This window comes from Oncorhynchus gorbuscha, linkage group LG12, assembly GCF_021184085.1.
Source record: "Oncorhynchus gorbuscha isolate QuinsamMale2020 ecotype Even-year linkage group LG12, OgorEven_v1.0, whole genome shotgun sequence".
Taxonomy (NCBI): domain Eukaryota; kingdom Metazoa; phylum Chordata; class Actinopteri; order Salmoniformes; family Salmonidae; genus Oncorhynchus; species Oncorhynchus gorbuscha.
The window spans coordinates 18,853,025-18,876,176 of NC_060184.1; the positions used below are offsets into that span (position 1 = coordinate 18,853,025).

The following is a 23,152-nucleotide window of genomic DNA, read 5'->3' on the forward strand; positions in this document are numbered from 1 at the left end:
CCCACTCTACCTCAGGCCACTGCCACGTCTTAGCCATGCGCTCAAACCTCAGCAGGTAGTTTTCAATGTCCTCCCCCTGCTGGTATGAGGGCATCTCTGGCTCCTTCCTCAGGAATGCTGGAAGATGGACGTTAACACTGCTGGACTGGTCTCCTGGTGCTGGCCTCATTACTGCTTGGGGTGCCTGCTGTGGAGTTGAAGTCCCTGCTGCATCGAGCCTTTGTCGTCCTGGTGTTGGAAGACCCAATCTTGGGCTCTCACTGATGAGTTCCGCCTGGTGGGGAGCTGTGAGGATAGATTGGCGTAGGCCACGTAACTCCTGCTTGAGGTTACACTTGGTCAAAACAGTGTCTGACAAAACTGTCCACATAACTGACTGTAGGAGCAGGCATGTGCACAAGACACACAGCCTGTCATAGGCCAAGTTCGAGGGGTATGACCTCCGGTGGCACGGCAAACTCCGATTTGAAAACAAATGCACCCAAAACACCCCGCTCATTATATCCTGGGAGAAGGTTGCAGGAGCTGTCATTAGCGAGCACATTCAGTGACAAACTAGGATCCAACTGCAGCTCTGGATGTCTTCATTGCATCAGTATGCTTTGACCCATTCAGTATAATATATTACGGTTGAATGCTTTAGTATTGCATGTTATGTTTGATTACATTAGGCTGCCAATGGAATAGTGGTCGTACAATATGAATTATAGGACGTACAGTGTCTTACATAATGTTTGCACCAGTATGAATTGACCCGTTTAGTATTATATATTATGGTTCAATGCTTTGGTATGATATATTACGTTAGGTTGCATTACATTAGCCTTATTCTATTGATAGCATATCAATGGAATAGCAGTCGTACATCCTAAAATTCGTATTATAATGTACATTATCCGACATCTTGATTTCAACCATACAAATGCTTAGAACAAACTGTTTGTGTATAGTGGTTAAACGACAATCCAGATTTATTTCTGCCTGTTGGAGTGTTTGTCCGACCTCTAAGGTGTTTTAAATGCCAAAGAATGGGACTTGTAGCGGCTCTGCAAAGGGAAGAAAATATGTGCCAAGTGTGGAGGGGAACAAAATAATGGGGGATGGGATGGATGTATGCCGGGTGCAGTAAAAGGCTAGAGAGGCCCAAAGATATAAAATCACTCATAATGTATCTTATGCAGAGTCTGCAGGGCAGATTGGTGGAACTAAATCAAATGTCATTTTTATTTAACCTGGCAAGTCAGTTAAGAACATTCTTAATTACAATGACTGCCTACCCCAGACAACGCTGGGCCAATTGTGCGCCGCCCTATGGTACTCCAAATCACGGTCGGTTATGATAGTCTGGAATCGAGCCAGTGTCTGTAGTGACGCCTCTAGCACGGAGATGCAGTGCCTTAGACTGATGCACCACTCAGGAGCCCATAGAATTGTTTTTTTGTTATCCTTCAGTGGAATGAGTTTTATTGCTAACGGTCAGGAGTTTAACAAATATGTAATAGATTTAGAGATCAATCCTGATGTGGTATGTGTTCAAAAAACATTGCTTAGACCACATCTTGATTTTATTTGTTCAATCAGATCTGATATATCAACTGCACAGGATGGCAGGTGTGTTACGTACATAAGGGAAGGTGTTGTATATCGTAATATTACTCTCCCATATGAATGTGTGATGGCGGAAATCTACAGTGCAGGTAGTAATAAGGTTATTTGACAAGTGTGGTAAAAATGATCTGTAGCTATATATATACAGTGCCTTGCGAAAGTATTCGGCCCCCTTGAACTTTGCGACCTTTTGCCACATTTCAGGCTTCAAACATTAAGATATAAAACTGTATTTTTTTGTGAAGAATCAACAAGTGGGACACAATCATGAAGTGGAACGACATTTATTGGATATTTCAAACTTTTTTAACAACTCAAAAACTGAAAAATTGGGCGTTCAAAATTATTCAGCCCCCTTTACTTTCAGTGCAGCAAACTCTCCAGAAGCTCAGTTAGGATCTCTGAATGATCCAATGTTGACCTAAATGACTAATGATGATAAATACAATCCACCTGTGTGTAATCAAGTCTCCGTATAAATGCACCTGCACTGTGATAGTCTCAGTGGTCCGTTAAAAGCGCAGAGAGCATCATGAAGAACCGGATTTGGATACAAAAATATTTCCCAAGCTTTAAACATCCCAAGGAGCACTGTGCAAGCGATAATATTGAAATGGAAGGAGTATCAGACCACTGCAAATCTACCAAGACCTGGCCGTCCCTCTAAACTTTCAGCTCATACAAGGAGAAGACTGATCAGAGATGCAGCCAAGAGGCCCATGATCACTCTGGATGAACTGCAGAGATCTACAGCTGAGGTGGGAGACTCTGTCCATAGGACAACAATCAGTCGTATATTGCACAAATCTGGCCTTTATGGAAGAGTGGCAAGAAGAAAGCCATTTCTTAAAGATATCCATATAAAGTGTCGTTTAAAGTTTGCCACAAGCCACCTGGGAGACACACCAAACATGTGGAAGAAGGTGCTCTGGTCAGATGAAACCAAAATTGAACTTTTTGGCAACAATGCAAAATGTTATGTTTGGCGTAAAAGCAACACAGCGCATCACCCTGAACACACCCTATCCCCACTGTCAAACATGGTGGTGGCAGCATCATGGTTTGGGCCTGCTTTTCTTCAGCAGGGACAGGGAAGATGGTTAAAATTGATGGGAAGATGGATGGAGCCAAATACAGGACCATTCTGGAAGAAAACCTGATGGAGTCTGCAAAAGACCTGAGACTGGGACGGAGATTTGTCTTCCAACAAGACAATGATCCAAAACATAAAGCAAAATCTACAATGGAATGGTTCAAAAATAAAAATATCCAGGTGTTAGAATGGCCAAGTCAAAGTCCAGACCTGAATCCAATCCAGAATCTGTGGAAACTGAAAACTGCTGTTCACAAATGCTCTCCATCCAACCTCACTGAGCTCGAGCTGTTTTGCAAGGAGGAATGGGAAAAAATGTCAGTCTCTCGATGTGCAAAACTGATAGACATACCCCAAGCGACTTACAGCTGTAATCGCAGCAAAAGGTGGCGCTACAAAGTATTAACTTAAGGGGGCTGAATAATTTTGCACGCCCAATTTTTCCGTTTTTGATTTGTTAAAAAAGTTTGAAATATCCAATAAATGTTGTTCCACTTCATAATTGTGTCCCACTTGTTGTTGATTCTTCACAAAAAATACAGTTTTATATCTTTATGTTTGAAGCCTGAAATGTGGCAAAAGGTCGCAAAGTTCAAGGGGGCCGAATACTTTTGCAAGGCACTGTATTACACACATACACCTGTTCTGAAAGGCCCCAGAATCTGCAACACCATGAAGACCAAGGCGCTCTCCAAACAGGTCAGGGACAAAGTTGTAAAATAATATCTGAAGATTTGAACATCCCACGGAGCACCATTAAATCCATTATTAAAAAATGTAAAGGATGTCACCACAACAAATCTGCCAAAAGAGGGCCACCCACAAACTCACGGACCAGGCAAGGAAGGTATTAATCAGAGGCAACAAAGAGACAAAATATAACCCTGAAGGAACTGCAAAGCTCCACAGCTGAGGTTGGAGTATCTGTCCATAGGACCACTTTAAGCCATACACTCCACAGAGCTGGGCTTCGCGGAAGAGTGGCCAGAAAAAAAGCAGTATATATACTGCTCAAAAAAATAAAGGCAACACTTAAACAACACAATGTAACTCCAAGTCAATCACACTTCTGTGAAATCAAACTGTCCACTTAGGAAGCAACACTGATTGACAAATTTCACATGCTGTTGTGAAATGGAATAGACAACAGTTGGAAATTATAGGCAATTAGCAAGACACCCCCAATAAAGGAGTGGTTCTGCAGGTGGTGACCACAGACCACTTCTCAGTTCCTATGCTTCCTGGCTGGTGTTTTGGTCACTTTTGAATGCTGGCGGTGCTTTCACTCTTGTGGTAGCATGAGACGGAGTCTACAACCCACACAAGTGGCTCAGGTAGTGCAGCTCATCCAGGATGGCACATCAATGCGAGTTGTGACAAGGTTTGCTGTGTCTTTCAGCGTAGTGTCCAGAGCATGGAGGCCCTACCAGGAGACAGGCCAGTACATCAGGAGGCCGTAGGAGGGCAACAACCCAGCAGCAGGACCGCTACCTCTGCCTTTGTGCAAGGAGGAGCACTGCCAGAGCCCTGCAAAATGACCTCCAGCAGGCCACAAATGTGCATGTGTCTGCTCCAACGGTCAGAAACAGACTCCATGAGGCTGGTATGAGGGCCCGACGTCCACAGGTGGGGGTTGAGCTTACAGCCCAACACCATGCCGGGCGTTTGGCATTTGCCAGAGAACACCAAGATTGGCAAATTCACCACTTGTGCCCTGTGCACTTCACAGATGAAAGCAGGTTCACACTGAGCACATGTGACAGAGTCTGGAGACGCCGTGGAGAACGTTCTGCTGCCTGCAACATCCTCCAGCATGACCGGTTTGGCGGTGGGTCAGTCATTTCTTTGGGGGGCCACACAGCCCTCCATGTGCTCGCCAGAGGTAGCCTGACTGCCATTAGGTACCGAGATGAGATCCTCAGACCCCTTGTGAGACATATGCTGGTGCGGTTGGCCCTGGGTTCCTCCTAATGCAAGACAATGCTAGACCTCATGTGGCTGGAGTGTATCAACAGTTCCTGCAAGAGGAAGGCATTGATGCTATGGACTGCCCCCCCCATTCCCCAGACCTGAATCCAATTGAGCACATCTGGGACATCATGTCTCGCTCCATCCACCAAAGCCACGTTGCACCACAGTCTGTCCAGGAGTTGGTGGATGCTTTAGGTCTGGGAGGAGATTCCTCAGGAGACCATCCGCCACCTCATCAGGAGCATGCCCAGGCATTGTAGGGAGGTCATACAGGCACGTGGAGGCCAATTTGTAAGTCGCTCTGGATAAGAGCGTCTGCTAAATGACTTAAATGTAAATGTTAAATGAGGCCACACACACTACTGAGCCTCATTTCGACTTGTTTTAAGGACATTACATAGAAGTTGGATCAGCCTGTAGTGTGGTTTTCCACTTTCATTTTGATTGCGACTCCAAATCCAGACCTCAATGGGTTGATAAATTTGATTTCCATTGATAATTTTGTGTGATTTTGTTGTCAGCACATTCAACTGTGTAAAGAAAAAAGTATTGAATAAGAATATTTCATTCATTCAGATCTAGGATGTGTTATTTTAGTGTTCCCTTTATTTTTTGGAGCAGTGTATATATGTGTGACAGATCATGTGACACTTAAATAAAGTCCACCTGTGTGAAATCTAACTAATTCCGTGACTTCTGAGGGTAATTGGATGCACCAGATCTTATTTAGGTGCTTCATTGCAAAGGGGTTGAATACATATGCATGCACCACTTTTCCTGGGGGGGTTTTCAGTATTTTTTTAAAACAAGTTTTTAAAAATTAAAAAATTCACTTCACCAATTTTGACTTTTGTGCTTCATTGAGGGGTCCATTACATGAAATACAAGTGAAAATCCATTGAAATTACAGGTTGTAACGTAACAAAATAGGAAAAATGTGAAGGGGGGGGGGTGAATACTTTTGCAAGGCACTGTAGATGCTAATGGTACTATTGTCGAAGATATGATGGAAACAAGAACATTAATATGTCTTAATGATGGGTGTGGTACAAGAGTTGTTGTTAGAGGGGTTACATACTGCCTGGACCTCACAATGGTTTCTAACTCTATTGCATGTGTGTGAATGGAATGGGATGAATGATTCTACTGTTGGAAGTGATCAGTTCCTGATTTTGTGTACCATGAACTGTGATGTTAATTTGTTGATTTTCAAAGGAAGAGCGCTTTTAGAACGCAGGATCATTAAGTCTGTCAATATAAATGCATGGAGACAGTTCTGCTCTACAATCGGCAGGGGTACTGAACTGGGGGATGTATGGTCTATGTTGAAGAAGATGACTGGAAGAAGTAAGCCCAATCGAGTTCCAGTTTTGGTTGTGGGTCAAAAAATGTTCTTAACTGATAGAAAAAGCTGACTTGTTGGGGAAGACATTTGCTAGGGTACATAGTTGGGTTAATTTGGCTGAAGTATATAAGCAACGCAGGTGGGAGTTTTTAAATGCTCATGTTTATAAGAAAAGGGATATTGTTGACTCTTCCTTGGATGCTGTTTTTACCATACATGAGATGTGTTCAGCCTTAATAGGCTGTGTATATACAGCCCCAGGTCATGATCAATTGTGCTGTGATGCTTAAGCATCTACCTGATGAGGTCAAATATGTTTTCCTGGGCTTATTTAATCAGATTTGGAGTGAGGAGCTTAGACCTTCTGGTTGGAAAAGTGGAGTAATATCACCTTTTGTAAAACCTGGTAAGGACCCTTCATGCACTGATGGTTACAGACCAATAGCACTGACCTCTAACTTGTGTGAACTGATGGAAAAGGTGATAGAGGTTTATTGAGTCGATGTCAAAGTGGATTCCGTAAAGGTAGATCTACTTTGGATGCATTAGTAAAGGTGAGAAATGAAGTTGAAAAAACTCTGGTCTGGTCATAAAAGAAGTAGTGGCTCTTTTTTTGACATTGAAAAGGCTTATGACGCTATGGAGAGAAGGTCTACTAATTTAAGACGAGACTTGGTATTGGTGGGAGATTATAACTGGGTTTTGGCTGCCTAATTTAATTGCTCTTCAAGTTAAAATAGGATCAGTTTTATCTGATACGGGTGTTTCTGTATGGACAGCCTATGGGGGAGGATTTCTAAGTACAACTATTTGGGTCTATGGTTCAATGAGTTATATATATGGAAAGGTCATGTCATACATGTTGAAACAAAGTGTAAGAAGGTGGTGAATCTTATGCTCTCGGTCTCTGGTTTCGAATGTGGTGCTGACAGACCATCGTTAATGGATATTTATAGGGCTCTGATCAGGACGACAATTGATTGCAGGTGTATAGTTTATGGAACAGCGGCGAAGACTTGGCTTCAGAAACTGGACAGAATCCAGTAAATAGTTTAAGGATATGTATTGATGCGTTTAAATCAACATCTATGTGCTTTACTAGTGGAGGCAGGTGAGATGCTTTTGGATATATGCCGTAAAAAATTGTTATTAGCTTTTCGGGTAAGGTTGAAAGGTTGTGAGGTTGAGCATCCCATTGCTACTGTTCTAGATGATTGTTTTGCTACATTTCACAGATGGATCCAAGGACCCAGTTAGTGGGCATACAGGAGCAGGTGTTTATGTTCCTGAATTTGATATGCAGTTGCACAGGGCGGTGCACAATTGGACCAGCGTTGTCGGGGTTAGGCCGTCATTGTAAATACGATTGTGTTCTTAACTGACTTGCCTAGTTAAATAAAGATTAATAAAGTTGGCGGCATGCACATTTAACGTTGGTTTGCGGACTGACAAATAATTGACAAACATCAAGAGCATGCTTGACATTTATACATCCGGTGAAAAATCCGTCTCATTGTTCTATTTGTGATTCGCTTGGTGACAGGCGGCTAGGCTCCGGGACTGCAGCTGGATGCATCTTAGATGCAGACAGATCACAATGGTTTGAAGTCTGGTTCGTTCAACGTTAAATACCCATTCATTTTACAACTCACCATAACAATCAAGTTAGCTAACCATGGCTAACGGTAAGTGAAATTTGCAATTCTTAGCTACTTGCAATGCTAACGTTTAGATGGCTAGCTAGTCTTTTTTTGTTTCGAAACTAAACTCAGTAAGCTAGCGTTTAAATCAGTAATATTATTGGTTGTGAATTTATTTGCTAGCAAGTTAAACAAAGTGTTTTATGTTGCTAACGGAAAAGAGTCGTCTCTGAATCATGGAAGCGCAAATGCTATGTAGCTAGCTAGTTAGCCAGGTGCAGATTTAGCAAGGTGGATCTTGCTAAACCAATCCCCCGGCTGCAAAGATTGTTTTTGTAAACGAATTCAGAAAATAACGAATCACGTCAAGTGTCTGTCCACATTAGCCCTTTCAAACTGCATTGTTAAGCTTTTATCCCTGGATTCACACGTGTGTATTCCAAAGCCCTGGGCAAACGGACAAACGTAACTTGCTGATGCGACCAACACTCAGCCACGCGACCATTTGTTACATGCAAGGCATTTATTAGCATATTAGGTCCCCTTGCTGCTAGCATAGCATTTTGTTTCCAATAATGAATGTTTGAAAACATTGCTGCCTCCTTTCCCTGACCTCGGAAACAAGGTTTCACTTTTGAAATGTGATCTTGCCCCTGCACAGAGAATGTTGTTAACGGACGAGACATCAACTTTTCTGATCCAGGCAAAAGCATGCAACAATATTACCATCCATGATAATATCTGGGTAAATGTTAACAGAATAAATGACTGAAAACCGACGGAAATTGAGACCTGTGTGAAGCTATCCACAATAGTGGAATTTGCGTTAGAGAGAGAGAGTAGGAAAAACAGCAGGTCCGGGACAAGGTATGCTACTCGGTGACACTCACAGAACACAACTGTAGAGTTTGTAAACACATATTCGCGTCTTAGCTAATTATTTGAAAAACGAACTGCTTCAAAGACAATGTAATCCATGATGGACTGGCATAGTTGTTAATTACCTATATTATCCTAATGGTGATGCACCTTTACACATTTAAATCAGCCCAACGCCCGCCTTGATATGTGCCAAAAATGCATCAAGTCAATCGCTTGGCCTGATATCAGTATAAATACAGTAAAGTACACACTAAAGAGTAAAAAAAAACATGTAAGAAAAATTGTGTTAAAAAAAAAATAGGCACAACTGCAGACTTCATAGAATAGGCCAGGGCCTACCTGTAAAATGGGAGGGGTCATATCCCCTTAACCAGAGAAATGGGACAACATTTACACACACTTTGGTTGAACTCATACCTTGGTTGACTCAGCTTGGCGATGCTACTTTCAGCTTGATCTCAATTATTGGAGAGAGGCCTCATTGCTTTATCAGGTATGAAGGGTGTCAATGGTGCTTTTGTTATTGGTCAATTTTGTTGTAACTAGTACTCTTTGTATGTTGGCCTATGTTAATTTAATAGGCCTACATTAAATTGTATTGGTAACATACACATTTGAGCAGATGTTATTGCGGGTGTAGTGAAATGCTTATGTTTGTAGCTCCAACAGTGACATGAGTTGGGGTCAATGTGAATTGAAGTCAGTCAATTCAGGAAGTGATTTGAATTTAAAAATGGAGAGAACTTGACATAAATAGCTTCTCCTTGTCTGCTTATTTAGAAGTAAATGGAAATAGATAAACCTACCTCTATTGCATTGGAATATAATTTCTCAAATTGACCCCAACCCTGAGGCCTAAATTCAACACTTAAATGAGATGAGGATCACACTGCGCAACATGTCTTATGGTTCCATAGGCTCTCCAATTCACCTTCATTTACAGTTTTACTCTGTTCAAGTAGACAGTTATCAATAGTTTGTTTCTTTGTTATTAGTCATTCAAAATGTACATGCCTACGGTATTTGGCACCCTCTGCTGGTGATTTGCATGATGTGCAATGATACGTGTAAAAGGAGGGCTGTGATTGCCTACTATGATCCATTTTATAGAGAAATTGGCATAACTTTAAAACTAGCAGAGATCCAACTCTGGAAATGTGATATGCCTGTAGAGTATGTTCAACAATATATTGTAACATTCCCATTCAAAATATTAATTTTTAGTCATGACTTAAATCAAAATACTACTCTTATTATAGGGCAAGCGGTAAAGCTTGATTTGACATGTCATCAGTGATGTGTAGCCCAAAATCATGTTTAATGACATTTAATCTTTCAATCATGCAAGACTTCATGTATGCATATGGTTCCCGCCATAGAGCTAATAATAGGCCCCAATCACCACACAACCCCCACCCCAAGTGCCACAAGACGCACTTGCCGTGGCTGAGAGATCTTTGGTGAAGAGGCAAGAATTGGTTTAAATTGTATAACTGTTTAAATTATTTAAAACATTTGACAGACTAGAAATAAGGATGTTCTCTTTTGTATTGCACGTTCCTTGGTTTAATAGTTGAGTTTTATTCCCCCCTTATTATTTGTATTTCACAGCAACACCTACAGTCCACAATCTTAATTTAGTTTGAGGATATGCATTTCTAAAATGTTTATTATTACAAAAACTTTCTTTCGTTAGTTTGTCCTGGTGGTCGGTATTTCTAATCTTCGTGCCTTAGTGGATATTGTGCCCATGTCAAACCGAGCTTGGTAGCTTAATGTCCACTCTCCTGGAGGCAGATGTTTATGGGATTGTGTTACCACAAGTTCTTGTCCCTGCCATTGTCCATCCATCGATCAGGCAGGGAAAAGGTTTAAAGAACTCCATGATGCTCTGTTCAAGTGGACTGAGTAAATCCTAATTACCATTACTAGTAGCATAAAGGAATGACGTAAGTGAAAATCACAATTTCCACGACCATGTTTTGCAAAGGACTAAAACCCTGGAATGTCACATGTAATTATTTGCAGGTCTTTGTACATTACTTCCCACGTTGCATTGACGTTGTAAAGGATCCAAAGTACCAGTAGCAGCTGGCATTGGAGTATGAAGACCAAGCATGGGAGCTAGGTGTGACTTGTGCCTTCCCACTGGTTCCCCTGGTCCCACAATAAAGTACAACTGAGTGATGATTATGGGATTGCAATTTTGGCCACGCTGATCACACTTCGTTTGAGGGACTGCTGTGCATGGCTGCTGCTAGGCCTACTTCTGCTGGGATTTAAAGTGTAAGAAGATAACTTCTCATTTTAATCATCACTTTTTCTCATTTTTTTCTGCTTTTCTGCATAGTCCAGTCAAATTAAGTGTCTAATGCATTCATTTCAGGATGGGAGTGGAGGCAAGATTGGCCTACTTCTTGTGCACCCCCAGCAGGACCCCCTCTTGCAGCACCACCTGCTTCTCCAATGGCTGGCCTTGTGATCCACAGAGTAAGATGTTAGAATTGAATGTGATTGTTCCTTATTTTCTCTGCACTTTGCACTTGTGCACTATCCAGACCAGAAATTATAGGTGTCTAATACCTCTATTATTACAGCATGGGGGTGGAGGCAAGGTTTGACACCCAGCGGCTGTCGTTCCATCAGTTCAGCCGTGTGGAGGCAAATGAGTACTTTCAGCCGACTCGCAGGGTATGTTATTTACTGTTATTGGTAGAAATATCGTCAATATATGTTTAAGTGTGCATGTGTTGAAAAGTATTTAGTAATCAATGCGAAACCTAAAATATCCATATCATTACAGGGTAAAGTGAACAGTGCGGTTATTTGCAGCCCCAGGATCACCCTTGATGGTCAGTGTGACAGGGAGGTGGACGTTTGGTCACCTTTCTACCACACCGATCTTCTTTTTTTTACTAATCAACTGCTCAACATTACCAAGACTATTAGAATCTGGTCGAGAACCAAATGTGTAACAGCCTGCAGCTCATAAAGAGCAGGTGGGGGCAGCCCTGATGGGTGAAGAGAAGCCCTGATGGGTGAAGAGAAGCCCTGATGGGTGAAGAGAAGCCCTGATGGGTGAAGAGAAGCCCTGATGGGTGAACTGTTATTCTTCAATCTACTATATTCTACATTTTCTTGTAAATATTTCATGGGTGTATGTTGATTTGTGTATTTTCCAGGAGCTTGCTCGGTTGTCTTATTAAAAAGAGAACAGGGACGAATTTGTCAGTTTCTCCTATATTGGCTCAAATTGGTTACTGTTTTTTACTTCCCTCTGGAAAGTTGTTTCTTTAAATAAATACTGAATAAAACATTTCTGTTGCAATTTGTTATTATTGGGTATCTTAAATACTGTCACCGAGTAGGCTGATAACCGTGGACCTAAGATCCATAGGTAAGGCTGTACATTGCAAGATAAATGTTCAATACACTGTTGGTTGAGTAGTGAACTTAATGTGGCTAGTTTCACACTGTTTTCAAAGTCCCCCAATAAGTGCATTGACCATAATATTTGTGAAAACTCTTCACAGTTATGTCCCGTGGGTGTCACTTATATAGACCGATACCCCATTTCATGGGTGAACAATCTCTAGATTAGGCTCTACTGTCCAATATGAGTTCAACAGTCAACACTTATTATAGGCTTAATGTGGTTAATTTCACACTGGTTTTAGTGTTGCACTGTAAGAGCTAAGATGCTAATATTTGTGTAAACTCAGTTGTGTTGTGTGGGTGTCACCGAGTAGGCTGATACCCCATTTCATGGGTGCACAATCTCTTGTATATGCTGTGTAGTATGCCCCCAATGCAGATGTGGGGATTTCAAAAAAATGTCTGTTAATTAACAATTGTATTTCATTTTGGATTTGTTTAGCCATATCTAGTCCAAATATGGCTTGATTCTACTGTTTGGAAGGCTCCTGCATGGTGCAGCGGTCTAAGGCACTGCATCTCCGTGCAAGAGGCATCACTACAGTCCCTGGTTTGTATCCAGGCTGTATCACATCCGGCTGTATTTGGAGTCCCATAGGGCGGCGCACAATTGGCCCAGTGTTGTCCAGGTTTGGCCGGGGTAGGCTTTCATTGTAAATAAGAATTTGTTCTTAACTGACTTCCCTAGTTAAGTAAAGGTGTGCATCACTTTCAATGGGGGACTTTCATTTTTAATGCGAAACCCAAATTCCACTATTGTGACTTCCTTATTGTGGCTAGCTTCACACAGGTGATATTGAGCATTTGCTGCCCTTCCAGCTGTAGAGTTGGGAGACTTTTGACACACCCACTCGCCTGCTACCCATACTTGGGAGTTTGTTGCTTCAGTTGGCTAGCTCCCTATGTGAGAAGATGTTAGCCAGCCTGCATAACACCTGTTTTTGTTGGCCATAGCAACCAATGTATTTGCACAGATGAAAGTATTTATTTTTTTTGTCCGGTTTTTGTTTAGTTGGAAGGATGAAAGGGTATACATTTACTTATCAAAATAGCTACAGAGGCATCACTGCATATGCAAATTAAGTGAAAGTGCAGCTTTTGTGATTGGACAATGAAAATGAGTTATTCTGACCCTTTTCACACTGGCTATTTTTGCATCATGTTTCTGGGGTCCCGAAAGTCCCAAAAAGTCAGTGCTAACCTTGCTCCTGAGCAGAGCCAACTAGCCCTGGACTAAGGTTGGTGCTAGCCCATTTTAGAATGTTCCAAGTGTGAACACACTTAGCCCCAGGCTAAAATCTCCCTTAGCCCAGGACTAAGCAGGCTCTTAGCCCTGGGCTAAGGTGCAGTGTGAACATGCCTAGTATGTGTGATTTCTGGTTCCTTGCCTCACTGACCTACTTGCTGTCAACTTTACACTTTCTGCTGTCAAGATTCTGTCCTCTCTCCACAGAGCCAGTGAGTGTGGTGTTCAAGGTGTACTGTCTGTCAGTGATGACAATGGTGGCAGCAACTTACACTGTGGTATTACGATACACAAGGACCATATCATCAACAGCTATGTACTTCTCTACAACAGCAGTATGCGTCACAGAGGTTATTAAATTGTTCTTGAGCCTTGGGATGTTGACCAAGTAAGTAGGCTTTATCTAGAGCCCAGCTTTGCCACCTATTCTATATCCTGTGTTTTTATGACAGACCAAATAATGTTCCTAATCCATGTGTAAACTAAACAAGTGATTGCTATCCAAGTGGTCTCTGCCTTGAATACATATATAGAATACCCTTGAAGGGATTGACATAATAGTTTGCCATATTGCCCAGGCAAGTGACCTGAGCAGTTGCAAGTTGAGCCTTGCCCTCTGGTAGCCCCATTAGGCAGATATATATATATGTATATATATATATATGTGTATATATATAGATGTATATATTTCTTTTACACTGATTACCAACATGCAAAGTATTCCAGTAGTCCTATTTGTTCCTCCTCCTGTGTGTAGGTGAAACTAGCTACTTTAATTAAACTGATCATAATCTTCGAGCAACCAAATAATACTCCTGACTTGCCCGATAGGGGAGTGCCTTTCAGACCTTAAATGTCAATCTCTGCCTTGTATTGAGTATTTTGTTGAAAGAATTAATGCCCTAGTTGCTCAACTTTTGTATATGTTTGTTTTAATTTTCACCTTTCAGAGAAGCTGGCAGCTTTGGCAGGTTAAAAGCATCCATAGTTGAACATGTGTTTCAGTGTCCAAAAGAGCTGCTGAAACTGAGTGTTCCCTCTGTGGTCTATGCGATTCAGAATAACATGGCCTTCATAGCCCTGAGCAATCTTGATGCAGCTGTGTATCAGGTATTAACTTGAAATTAAATGATTTCTTCAGAAAACTGCACATTAATAATTGACTTGTATACTTCCTTCCTGGTTCATATGCTCACTGTTCAACTGCATCTCCCTACCAAGGTGACCTATCAGTTGAAGATCCCGTGCACAGCCCTATGCATGGTCCTAATGCTGAACCGCTCTCTCAGCAGGCTGCAGTGGTTGTCTGTCTGCATGCTGTGTGGGGGTGTTGCTTTGGTCCAGTGGAAACCTGCAGAGGCCACTAAAGTCCAGGTACCCTTGGTATTTGTCTAGCATTCTTTTTTAAAATTTAATCTGCATTAATCTAAAAACACCCATTTGATGTCAGAATACTTATTGTACAAGGGAGACCTTGCCAATGGGCATGTCAAGTGTATTGATGATGTTCTTATTAAGCAATAAGGCACGTGAGGGTGTGGTGTGTATATAGTGCTTTTGTAAAGTATTCAGACCCCTTCACTTTTTCCATATTTTGTTACTTTACAGCCTTATTCTAAAATTGATTAAATACCCCATAATGACAAAGCAAAAACAGGTTTTTAGAACTTTGTTCCGTTCATCTTTCCCTCGATCCTGACTAGACTCCCAGTCCCTGCTACTGAAAAATATTCCCACAGCATGATGCTGCCACCATGCTTCACCGCAGGGATGGTGCCAGGTTTCCTCCAGATGTGACGCTTGGCATTCAGGCCAAAGAGTTCAATCTTGGTTTCATCAGACCAGACAATTTTGTTCCACATGGTTTGAGTTCTTTAGGTGCCTTTTGGCAAACTCCAAGTGGGCTGTCATGTGCCTTTTACTGAGGAGTGGCTTCCGTCTGGCCACTCTACCATAAAGGCCTGATTGGTGGAGTGCTGCAGAGATGGTTGTCCTTCTGGAAGGTTCTCACATCTCTGCAGAGGAAGTCTGGAGCTTTGTCGGAGTGACCATCAGGTTCTTGGTCACCTCCCTGACCAAGGTCGTTCTCCCCCGATTGCTCAGTTTGGCTGGGTGCCAGCTCTAGGAAGAGTCTTGGTGGTTCCAAACTTCTTCCATTTAAGAATGATGGAGGCCACTGTGTTTTAGGGGACCTTCAATGCTGCAGACATTTATTGGTACCCTTCCCCAGATCTGTGCCTCAACACAATCCTGTCTTGGAGCTCAATTCCTCCGACCTCATGGCTTGGTTTTTGCTCTGACATGCACTGTCAACTGTGGGACCTTGTACAGATAGACTTTCCAAATCATGTCCAAATCAATTGAATTTACCACAGGTGGACTCGAAGTTGTAGAAACATCTCAAGGATGATCAATGGAAACAGTATAGCAAAGGGTCTGAATATGTTTTTATTTTCTGTTTTCGCTTTGTCATTATGGGATGTTGTGTGTAGATTGATGTGGATAATTTGTTTTAAATATGTATTTTAGAATAAGGCTGTAACCTAACAATGTGGAAAGAGTGAAGGGATCTGAATACTTTCTGAATGCACTGTATTGTGGTTATACCACGGCTAAGGGATTTTCTTATGCACAACGCAACGCAGAAGGCCTAGATAGTATATTGGCAATATACCACAAACCCCTGAGGTGTCTTATTGCTATTACAAACTGGTTACCAACGTAAACATGTTTGTTTTGTCATACCTGTGGTATATGGTTTGATATAAGCCAATCAGCATTCAGGGTTCATAATGTCTTGTTTAGAATCCAAGGATTTGATAAGGATGTTACACGTTCTAATCTTATCAGGTTGAGCAGAACCCTTTTTGGGGGTTCATGGCCATTGCTATTGCTGTATTCTGCTCCGGATTTGCAGGTAATGTATCTTAAGTTTTATCTTCATACCTTTTAATATTCCATGATGATAATGGCAGGTTATATTTAATGGTGTCACTTTGTGTTTGAACAGGTGTGTACTTTGAGAAGGTCCTGAAGAGCTCAGACACATCCCTATGGGTGCGGAACATCCAGATGTACCTGTCTGGCATCGTGGTCACCCTCGCTGTTGTTTACATGACTGAGGGTACTCAAGTTATACAGAAAGGCTTCTTCTACGGTTACACGCCTTGGGTGTGCTTTGCAGTTTGTGAGTCATTTTAAGCTTGATACATAAACAACTATTTTGTTTTTTCAGCAGCAGTTGTCAAAGTGCTATATAGATACCCATCCCAAAACCCCAAAGAGCAAGGCAGATTTTTATGCAATTAAGGTTCTTACTTTTCTACCATGCCTGGGGATGTTTTTTTTCTAACCTGAATTTGTCTTGTACATTGAAGTTACATTTATTTTATCCTTCCAGTTCTGGCCAGTGTGGGTGGTTTGTACACATCAGTGGTGGTGAAGTACACAGACAATATCATGAAAGGCTTCTCTGCTGCAGCCGCCATCGTTCTCTCTACTGTGGCATCTGTCGCTCTGTTTGGGCTACAGATAAGTGAGTTGAGCAATCCGATCTCTGTGGGCAGGGACTATCATGAGTTACTGTTCAGACACTGGGCTTTGACACTTGTTACTATATCGTATAAAAATAGAATCTGACCAACATATTTTGGCTGTGAGTGAATTTATAGTCCATTGCAGGTTTTCAGTAACCATTCTCTTTACTTTCAGCTGTTAACTTTGCCAGTGGAGCAATGCTAGTGTGTATCTCCATATACCTGTATGGACTTCCAAAACAAGACACCACCAAGCTTCCAAGAGCAGACACAGATGCCAAGCAGAAACTAATCACTGTTTGATGCCTGGAAGAACTTAAACGTTTATGGCCTTTCCTGACCACTGAGCTGGACCTGCCCGAGGCCCTCTGTTGCGTATAGAATAAGAGCGTCGGCAAGGAACTTTAATTTATCATTAATGCTGGAGCATAAATTAAGGGATTTTAAAATACACTTCAATATTCTGTGGCGATTGTGGAGCCGAGACATAGAAATGACCTGTTTTTGTTGACTGTGTTACTGCTGTTAGTCACGGACAATAGTTACGAATCTTTGTCAGTCATTCCACTTGTCACAGTACTAAATGTATATACACAGCTGACATTGTTGTAGCTGTCATTATCTATAATACAATCTTGGGTCGTCTGTTTTGAACATTCAAAAAACATTTGTTGACCTTCAATGTTAATGGCAATAAATCTGAACTGATATGCATTGCCAGAGATGTTAACTACAATTTATGAAAAACACCACAATGTCAAATCAGAACACCCTTTAATGTATAGCTTTTATTATTTAGCTTTTCCCAACCCAAGTCCATTAATCTACATAGCGAACAAAAGTCAAGCAAAACTACATAATGTACATAGATTGTACTGGTGAATGACTAACCACAACTGATCAAAGGCCAGGATGTCCTCTTCTGGAGTCTAGGCCAGAAGCTTCTTTAGTTTATCCACTATTTTGTAGTGACCACCACCCCTGCAAAGATGCATGTTGATTTGCTAAAAAATGTGGCATCTTTGCAAACAAACATTTATGGAACAAAAACTGGCAGAAGAGTCGTAGCCTGTGCCAGTCTGTTTGGGCTATAATGCCAACTTGTTATTCATTGTCTGGGCTTGACAAGGACAGCAATCTAGTTGGCAAGAGCACAAACATCTGCGACAAGCCTAGCAGAGTTGGGAATTGCAGGTCACTAACAAAAGGCATCAGAAAAAACCCTGAATAAATATCAATACAGCAATGAAAACAGGCCACTGGTAGAGTAATAGGTAGCAGAGATCCAGATATGCGTTGCCAGGAGCAGGCCAAGGCTTCATCCAAAATTGCATCCTATTCCCTCTATATAGTGCACTAATCTATAGTAGTACACTATACAGGAAATTGGGTGCCATTTGGGACACATACCAAATTCCAGACGAAGAGAACGTAGTTGCCACTGAGAGAAGTTTGAGGCAGCCTGTGCCCACAGGGGAGATATGTCACTGCTACGAGTTCAACTAGACCCACTGAGTCCCTGGAGAATACCGTTGGCAGAGAATCAGCTGAGGAGTTTTCAGCGATTAATAAAATGGGGAAACTGGTATCACATCAAACATCGGGTTTCACTCAGGAAACATCTGGAGAGGGAGAGAGAGCAACTATAAATACAGATTAATGGAAACAAAGGTTAACATTCAGCATGGTACAGAATTGACGGGTGTTTATCAAGGGGGAGGCATGTCGCTGATAAAGTTTGTTACTCACAGCTAGCAGGTTGCTCTCCAAATCGCCGCATTAGCTGATCGTGAGTGAACTTAACGAAAGCATCATATTGCTCTGCAGAAAGAGCAAAAGGTCAGACAAATGGATTGTGCAATACCTTCTTCTGCAGAAAACAAGTCACAGAAACAGTTTCTCCAACATACCTGCTAGTTTTGTTGTCAATATCTCATCATACTCTTCCCTTATCTTCTCCTCTCGTTCTTTAAGCAGTCGTTCACATATCATCCCAACCTGTCTCAAGGTAAACAGAGGCTGCTCTTTTCTAGATGGGGAGATAGTACCTGTATGGAGAATGAGAGTATATTATCAGGGAGAGCGTTCTCAAAACACTTACCCTAAAATAATTCTGACATTAAATGAAGCCAAGGGGCATACAACTGCAAGCTAACAAAAGGGATAGAAATTGTTGTGAGACAACCAATGGTATCCAGTTGATGAAGACCCTAAGACATGTCTTTATTCTTACTGATGTCCTGAGTAAAAGCAGACTGGACATACCTGGCAGACTGGATCCACTAAGGATGGAGCTATGCGATTGTGACTCCAGGGGACAACAGACCTCTGTCTGCTGAATGCTGTTCTCCAGGTGCCTTCGCTTCTGCATCCGTTTGTACTCTTGTTTGATATTGTGCAGGATTTGCTCTGGATTGGAGAACAAGGGCAATAGTTGGTTAGGGCAAGTTAATCAATTATTCAAAATATCATTTGCACAACGTACTCTAGTAATATACTTTGTTAGTGTAGTTATACTTAAAGTAACTAATCACAATATGACCTTAATTTGAGAAGAGAAGCAGTAAAACTACTTAGCCACTTCCCTAGCAAATGAGAACACAATCCCAAACACTCCCGAGACAGTTCCTGTGCACAGCCATTTGAGAGAACAAGGGGTGTGCCAATCCTAGCCATGTTAAGAGTATTATGGTGACATGGCATCATCCTGTTGCTGGTAAAGTGTTTCAGCTAAATGTAAAATGATGCTCATTTAAAATATCTAACGTTAGCTACAGTAGTTAGCTTAGTTTGTTGGTTGAATGTTTATGACCGACCTAGCTGCCATGCTAAGTGGCTAGCAAACAACATTTATGGACAGTTAGTATGTCTGTCGCTACCACAAGCTAGCCAACAACACATGCAAAGTGTTTACAAGCTTATCAGTATGTAAATTACTAGTTGTAACGTTAAGCCAATTGAGTTTTCCTAGCCAGCTAACGATTTGTCAGTTAACTTCACACGAAGGTACCCCAACAACACATTTCATGAATAAATTCCCATGCCTGCCTCAAATCTAGTAGCTATGAAATGTTGCTAACCGGTGGTGAGTCTGGATGACACTTCTCCAAATGGCGAGGGCTCCATACGCAGATATTTCTGGGGTGATGAGGTGTACGCGGCTGGAGACATTGGGGCGCATCTCCTCCTTTTGGGGGACGCCTGGTTAATCAATGGATCGAAATCCATAGTCCTTTTCAAAGTAGCCCCACAAGCCATTCCGTTCACAATATCTTCTCGCTATAAAAACGAGAAAGCTGTGGTTTTCGCTATCAGAGGGCACAACAATCAGAGTTCCTGTGACTGGGCCGTTCTTCTCCGACTAACGTTACCTCAAGGAAAATTCAGACGAGAAACAAATGGCGTAGTTGTTTCGCCTATGTGAGTCTTAATAGCATCCAAATCGCAAACCCTGTAATGGCCGAGTGTTAGTTTAAATTAATTTAGTCAATCCTTTTATATTAATTATTATATACAACCAGATGATAGTAGATTCGGACACGTATTTCCTTCTGCCAAAGTCGTTGACAAATTCTTTCCTTGATGACAACCAACATGGCGTCAAATTCTGAGCCAATGGGCATGCGCAATTAATGATTGTTATGTTGGTATATGTAGTGTATTTGCCATACAGTTTTCATTCGTTCATATCCAATAGTTGGGCTTTTGCACTACATTCCCCACAAACCATGAATACCAAAACCACCTACCAAATTTAAATTCTCCAGTACGTTCAAATGATTTGAAGAATTTGAATAAAGCTAGTTAGTTCATTATAAAGTATGGTCTCATTTCTGAATGTGCAAATCGGATTCAACTTAATTGTATTGTTCTTGTACATACCAGTTATGTGGTAGACCTATTCTCGATTGTTCAGGGCCCAGTTTCCCGATAGTGATGTAATTTAGGTTTATAGGTGTTTTAAAGATGTATCTTCTCTACAACGGCCAAAGATCACAACACACCATGAGAACGGTCTCTAAATGCTTGTGCATGCTTCGGTTAGGCTGGGCCACCCAATTAGACTACAATCAAGTAGGGCCGCTAGAACGAATCAGTTGGATGGGCCTTTGATTTCCATAGGTGGACACGTTTTTCACAAGACCTCCGGTGTTAATATTAAAGACCATAGGCAGCTCGTGAGTTTCAAGGTTGTGGAAGATAACAATTTATCCTACCATTTATACGTGCCAATTATGATTGTTGTTATATGCGCATTTTCGTGGAACAATTTAATTTCAATAATAACGTTTTTGTTTATCCTGATAAGTGATGGATCTTTCAATCACACATATCTCTTCTCTGCCTGTCTGCACCCCTTTCTATCTGTCTTGACTTGTCCCTAGCGAACTTGCAACATTGTATCAACTAGCCTATTCAGAGTTTCCAGCACCAGTGAGCTCATGACAGACTGCCGTCATATATGACAGACTGCTGTCATACACTGGATATATGGAATCATCAGATCATCGCTACAATATCATTGTATTTCTTCTTTCGTTCTTTAAATTTGTTAATTATATTAATTTAATTCGTTTGATTATTAATATATTAATGTTTTAATATTTTTATAACTAGATTCGTCTCTTCACGTATGCGAGCCTCCTCCCAACGTTCACCTACAAGTGCCGGCTCTAGTTGGTTGCGAGATACAGAATAATTAGTAACGTTAGTATAACAATTAGTATAACATACAGAAGATGAAGAAAGAGTATTTCCACAGCCCCACGAGCTTTTTTCGCGATTGACGAAAGCATGATATTTGTAGTACTTTTGAAGGTTTAGCATCAGGTTTAGGTTTCCTGAACAGCTTTTACGAAAGTTGAGTCGATGTGTAAATTAACGTTACCTTTAGCAGACTGTTAGCTTAACATTATGTTTACATCTGTGCTAGTAATACACGCATATACAGTGCAGTGTTGTAAGTTACAGTATACGAATGTTTAGCTAATGTGGGGTAACTACTAGGCTACAGCTGTCAGTGTTAAGAAAGTTAACATTCAGCAATTTGAAATCCATTAACTCAGTTAGATTTTCTTACTTGAACTCAAAACGAACAATTGTTTATTATCAATTTGTTAACGTTACTCAAAAGATTACCACAATTGGCAGATAGCCTGTTTGCTATCGTAAAAAAAGTGTGAGAAAGTATAGCTAGCTAAATGACTTACTGCAGAGTAGGGCTAACGTTAGCCACGATCTGACTTGTAATTTAGGCTGGTAGTTGATTTTAAAGTACAGTCACGATAATGGGGATTTGTAATTAAGATTGAGATTGGACAAAAATGTGGGTAATTGGATGCTTAGATGTAACCATAGACTATCTTTTTTTGCAGTGTCAATTAAACATTAAAAGAAAGGGAGAGATACCAGACTTATTTTTAAAGAAGCACAAACAGGCAGATCAGGTGCAAACTGACCCCAGCCCATGCATCACTACTGGACCCCACAGCAGCTCCCTAGCTGAGTGTGGTCAGACTTCACAAGGACCAGTCTACCACCACCACCACCACCTACCAGACAGTCAGTCACATGCCCAGTTCAGAATTTAAGTTTAGCTTCAGTTTGTAATAGGTAATTTTGTCAGATTAAGCCTCTCTCCAAAATTATGGTTGATGATTCATGTGTGTTCTTGTTTTGATGGCTGTGCCATATTTATTATACACCAATGGTTCTTGTGTTATTTTAATGTAACTGATGTATCAAGGGATGCCACAGAGACCTCTGGCTCTGAGCAAGACAGTGAGCCAGAGCTGCCAGGAGATGTCATCGAGCCCCTTGCAACAGCGTCAAGCACCAGATATGCTGTTCCAAAAGGACCCAATGGTAGGCCAGGCCTATACTTTAAACTATGCATTTTAGTTAGCAGCTGTTAGTATCTAATCTTGTGGATCCCTTAATTATACATTTCCAGAGAGATATGACACATTATTTAACATGTATTTCAGACATTTCAAGATCCAGAGAAGAGGGTCCTGTACAGCCGTGTTTGAAAACATTTCCCAGAACTCAGCATGGTACTACTAGGAAAAGGCCTTTCAACAGCTCCTGGTACAAGGACAATTCATGGCTTGAATATTTGTAACTGGAAAACGGTCATGTTTAAAGATTCTGAATTTAAGCTCCATTCGAAGGCAGAGAATCACTGCAAAATAAGTATACAAACAGTGTGTAAAATCCAGCCAAAAACAAGCTTAAGATTTTACAAATCATTGATGATGAGCACTGTAGGACAGAAAAATAGTGACCAAAGTGATGGTGAGAGCTTCCAACGAGCTCTCTTTAACAGGTGCTTGACAGACGTTTTTCAAAGAAGAATTGCGAGATAATGCAAGGGGTCCAGTCTCACAACCCAAA

The 23,152-nt window shown here is 41.3% G+C and overlaps 2 protein-coding genes across 6 annotated transcripts; one reads left to right on the plus strand and one right to left on the minus strand.

Moving 5' to 3' along the window:
- The first annotated feature begins 5,971 nt into the window (after positions 1 to 5,971).
- On the plus strand, positions 5,972 to 17,471 carry LOC123990652 (CMP-sialic acid transporter-like). Of its 5 annotated transcripts, XM_046291369.1 has the most exons (12): positions 7,237 to 7,702; positions 10,568 to 10,825; positions 10,926 to 11,029; positions 11,137 to 11,230; positions 11,343 to 12,614; positions 13,428 to 13,608; positions 14,171 to 14,330; positions 14,442 to 14,594; positions 16,071 to 16,137; positions 16,231 to 16,407; positions 16,621 to 16,755; positions 16,932 to 17,471. In XM_046291369.1, the coding sequence occupies exons 5-12, from the start codon at positions 12,467 to 12,469 to the stop codon at positions 17,057 to 17,059; spliced, it is 1,149 nt and encodes a 382-aa protein (XP_046147325.1). In that variant the 5' UTR covers positions 7,237 to 7,702; positions 10,568 to 10,825; positions 10,926 to 11,029; positions 11,137 to 11,230; positions 11,343 to 12,466; the 3' UTR covers positions 17,060 to 17,471. The 5 variants fall into 5 exon arrangements, with proteins under 5 accessions (XP_046147328.1, XP_046147326.1, XP_046147327.1 ...); XM_046291372.1 differs by lacking the exons at positions 7,237 to 7,702; positions 10,568 to 10,825; positions 10,926 to 11,029; positions 11,137 to 11,230; positions 11,343 to 12,614 and adding an exon at positions 5,972 to 6,019; XM_046291370.1 differs by lacking the exons at positions 7,237 to 7,702; positions 10,568 to 10,825; positions 10,926 to 11,029; positions 11,137 to 11,230; positions 11,343 to 12,614 and adding an exon at positions 6,285 to 6,423.
- Positions 17,472 to 17,513: 42 nt separating this feature from the next.
- On the minus strand, positions 17,514 to 20,359 carry LOC123990653 (akirin-2-like). Its single transcript, XM_046291374.1, has 5 exons — positions 19,837 to 20,359; positions 19,022 to 19,165; positions 18,667 to 18,804; positions 18,506 to 18,577; positions 17,514 to 18,378 (listed from the first exon to the last, which is right to left on the minus strand). The coding sequence occupies exons 1-5, from the start codon at positions 20,012 to 20,014 to the stop codon at positions 18,368 to 18,370; spliced, it is 543 nt and encodes a 180-aa protein (XP_046147330.1). The 5' UTR covers positions 20,015 to 20,359; the 3' UTR covers positions 17,514 to 18,367.
- Between the last annotated feature and the right edge of the window lie 2,793 nt (positions 20,360 to 23,152).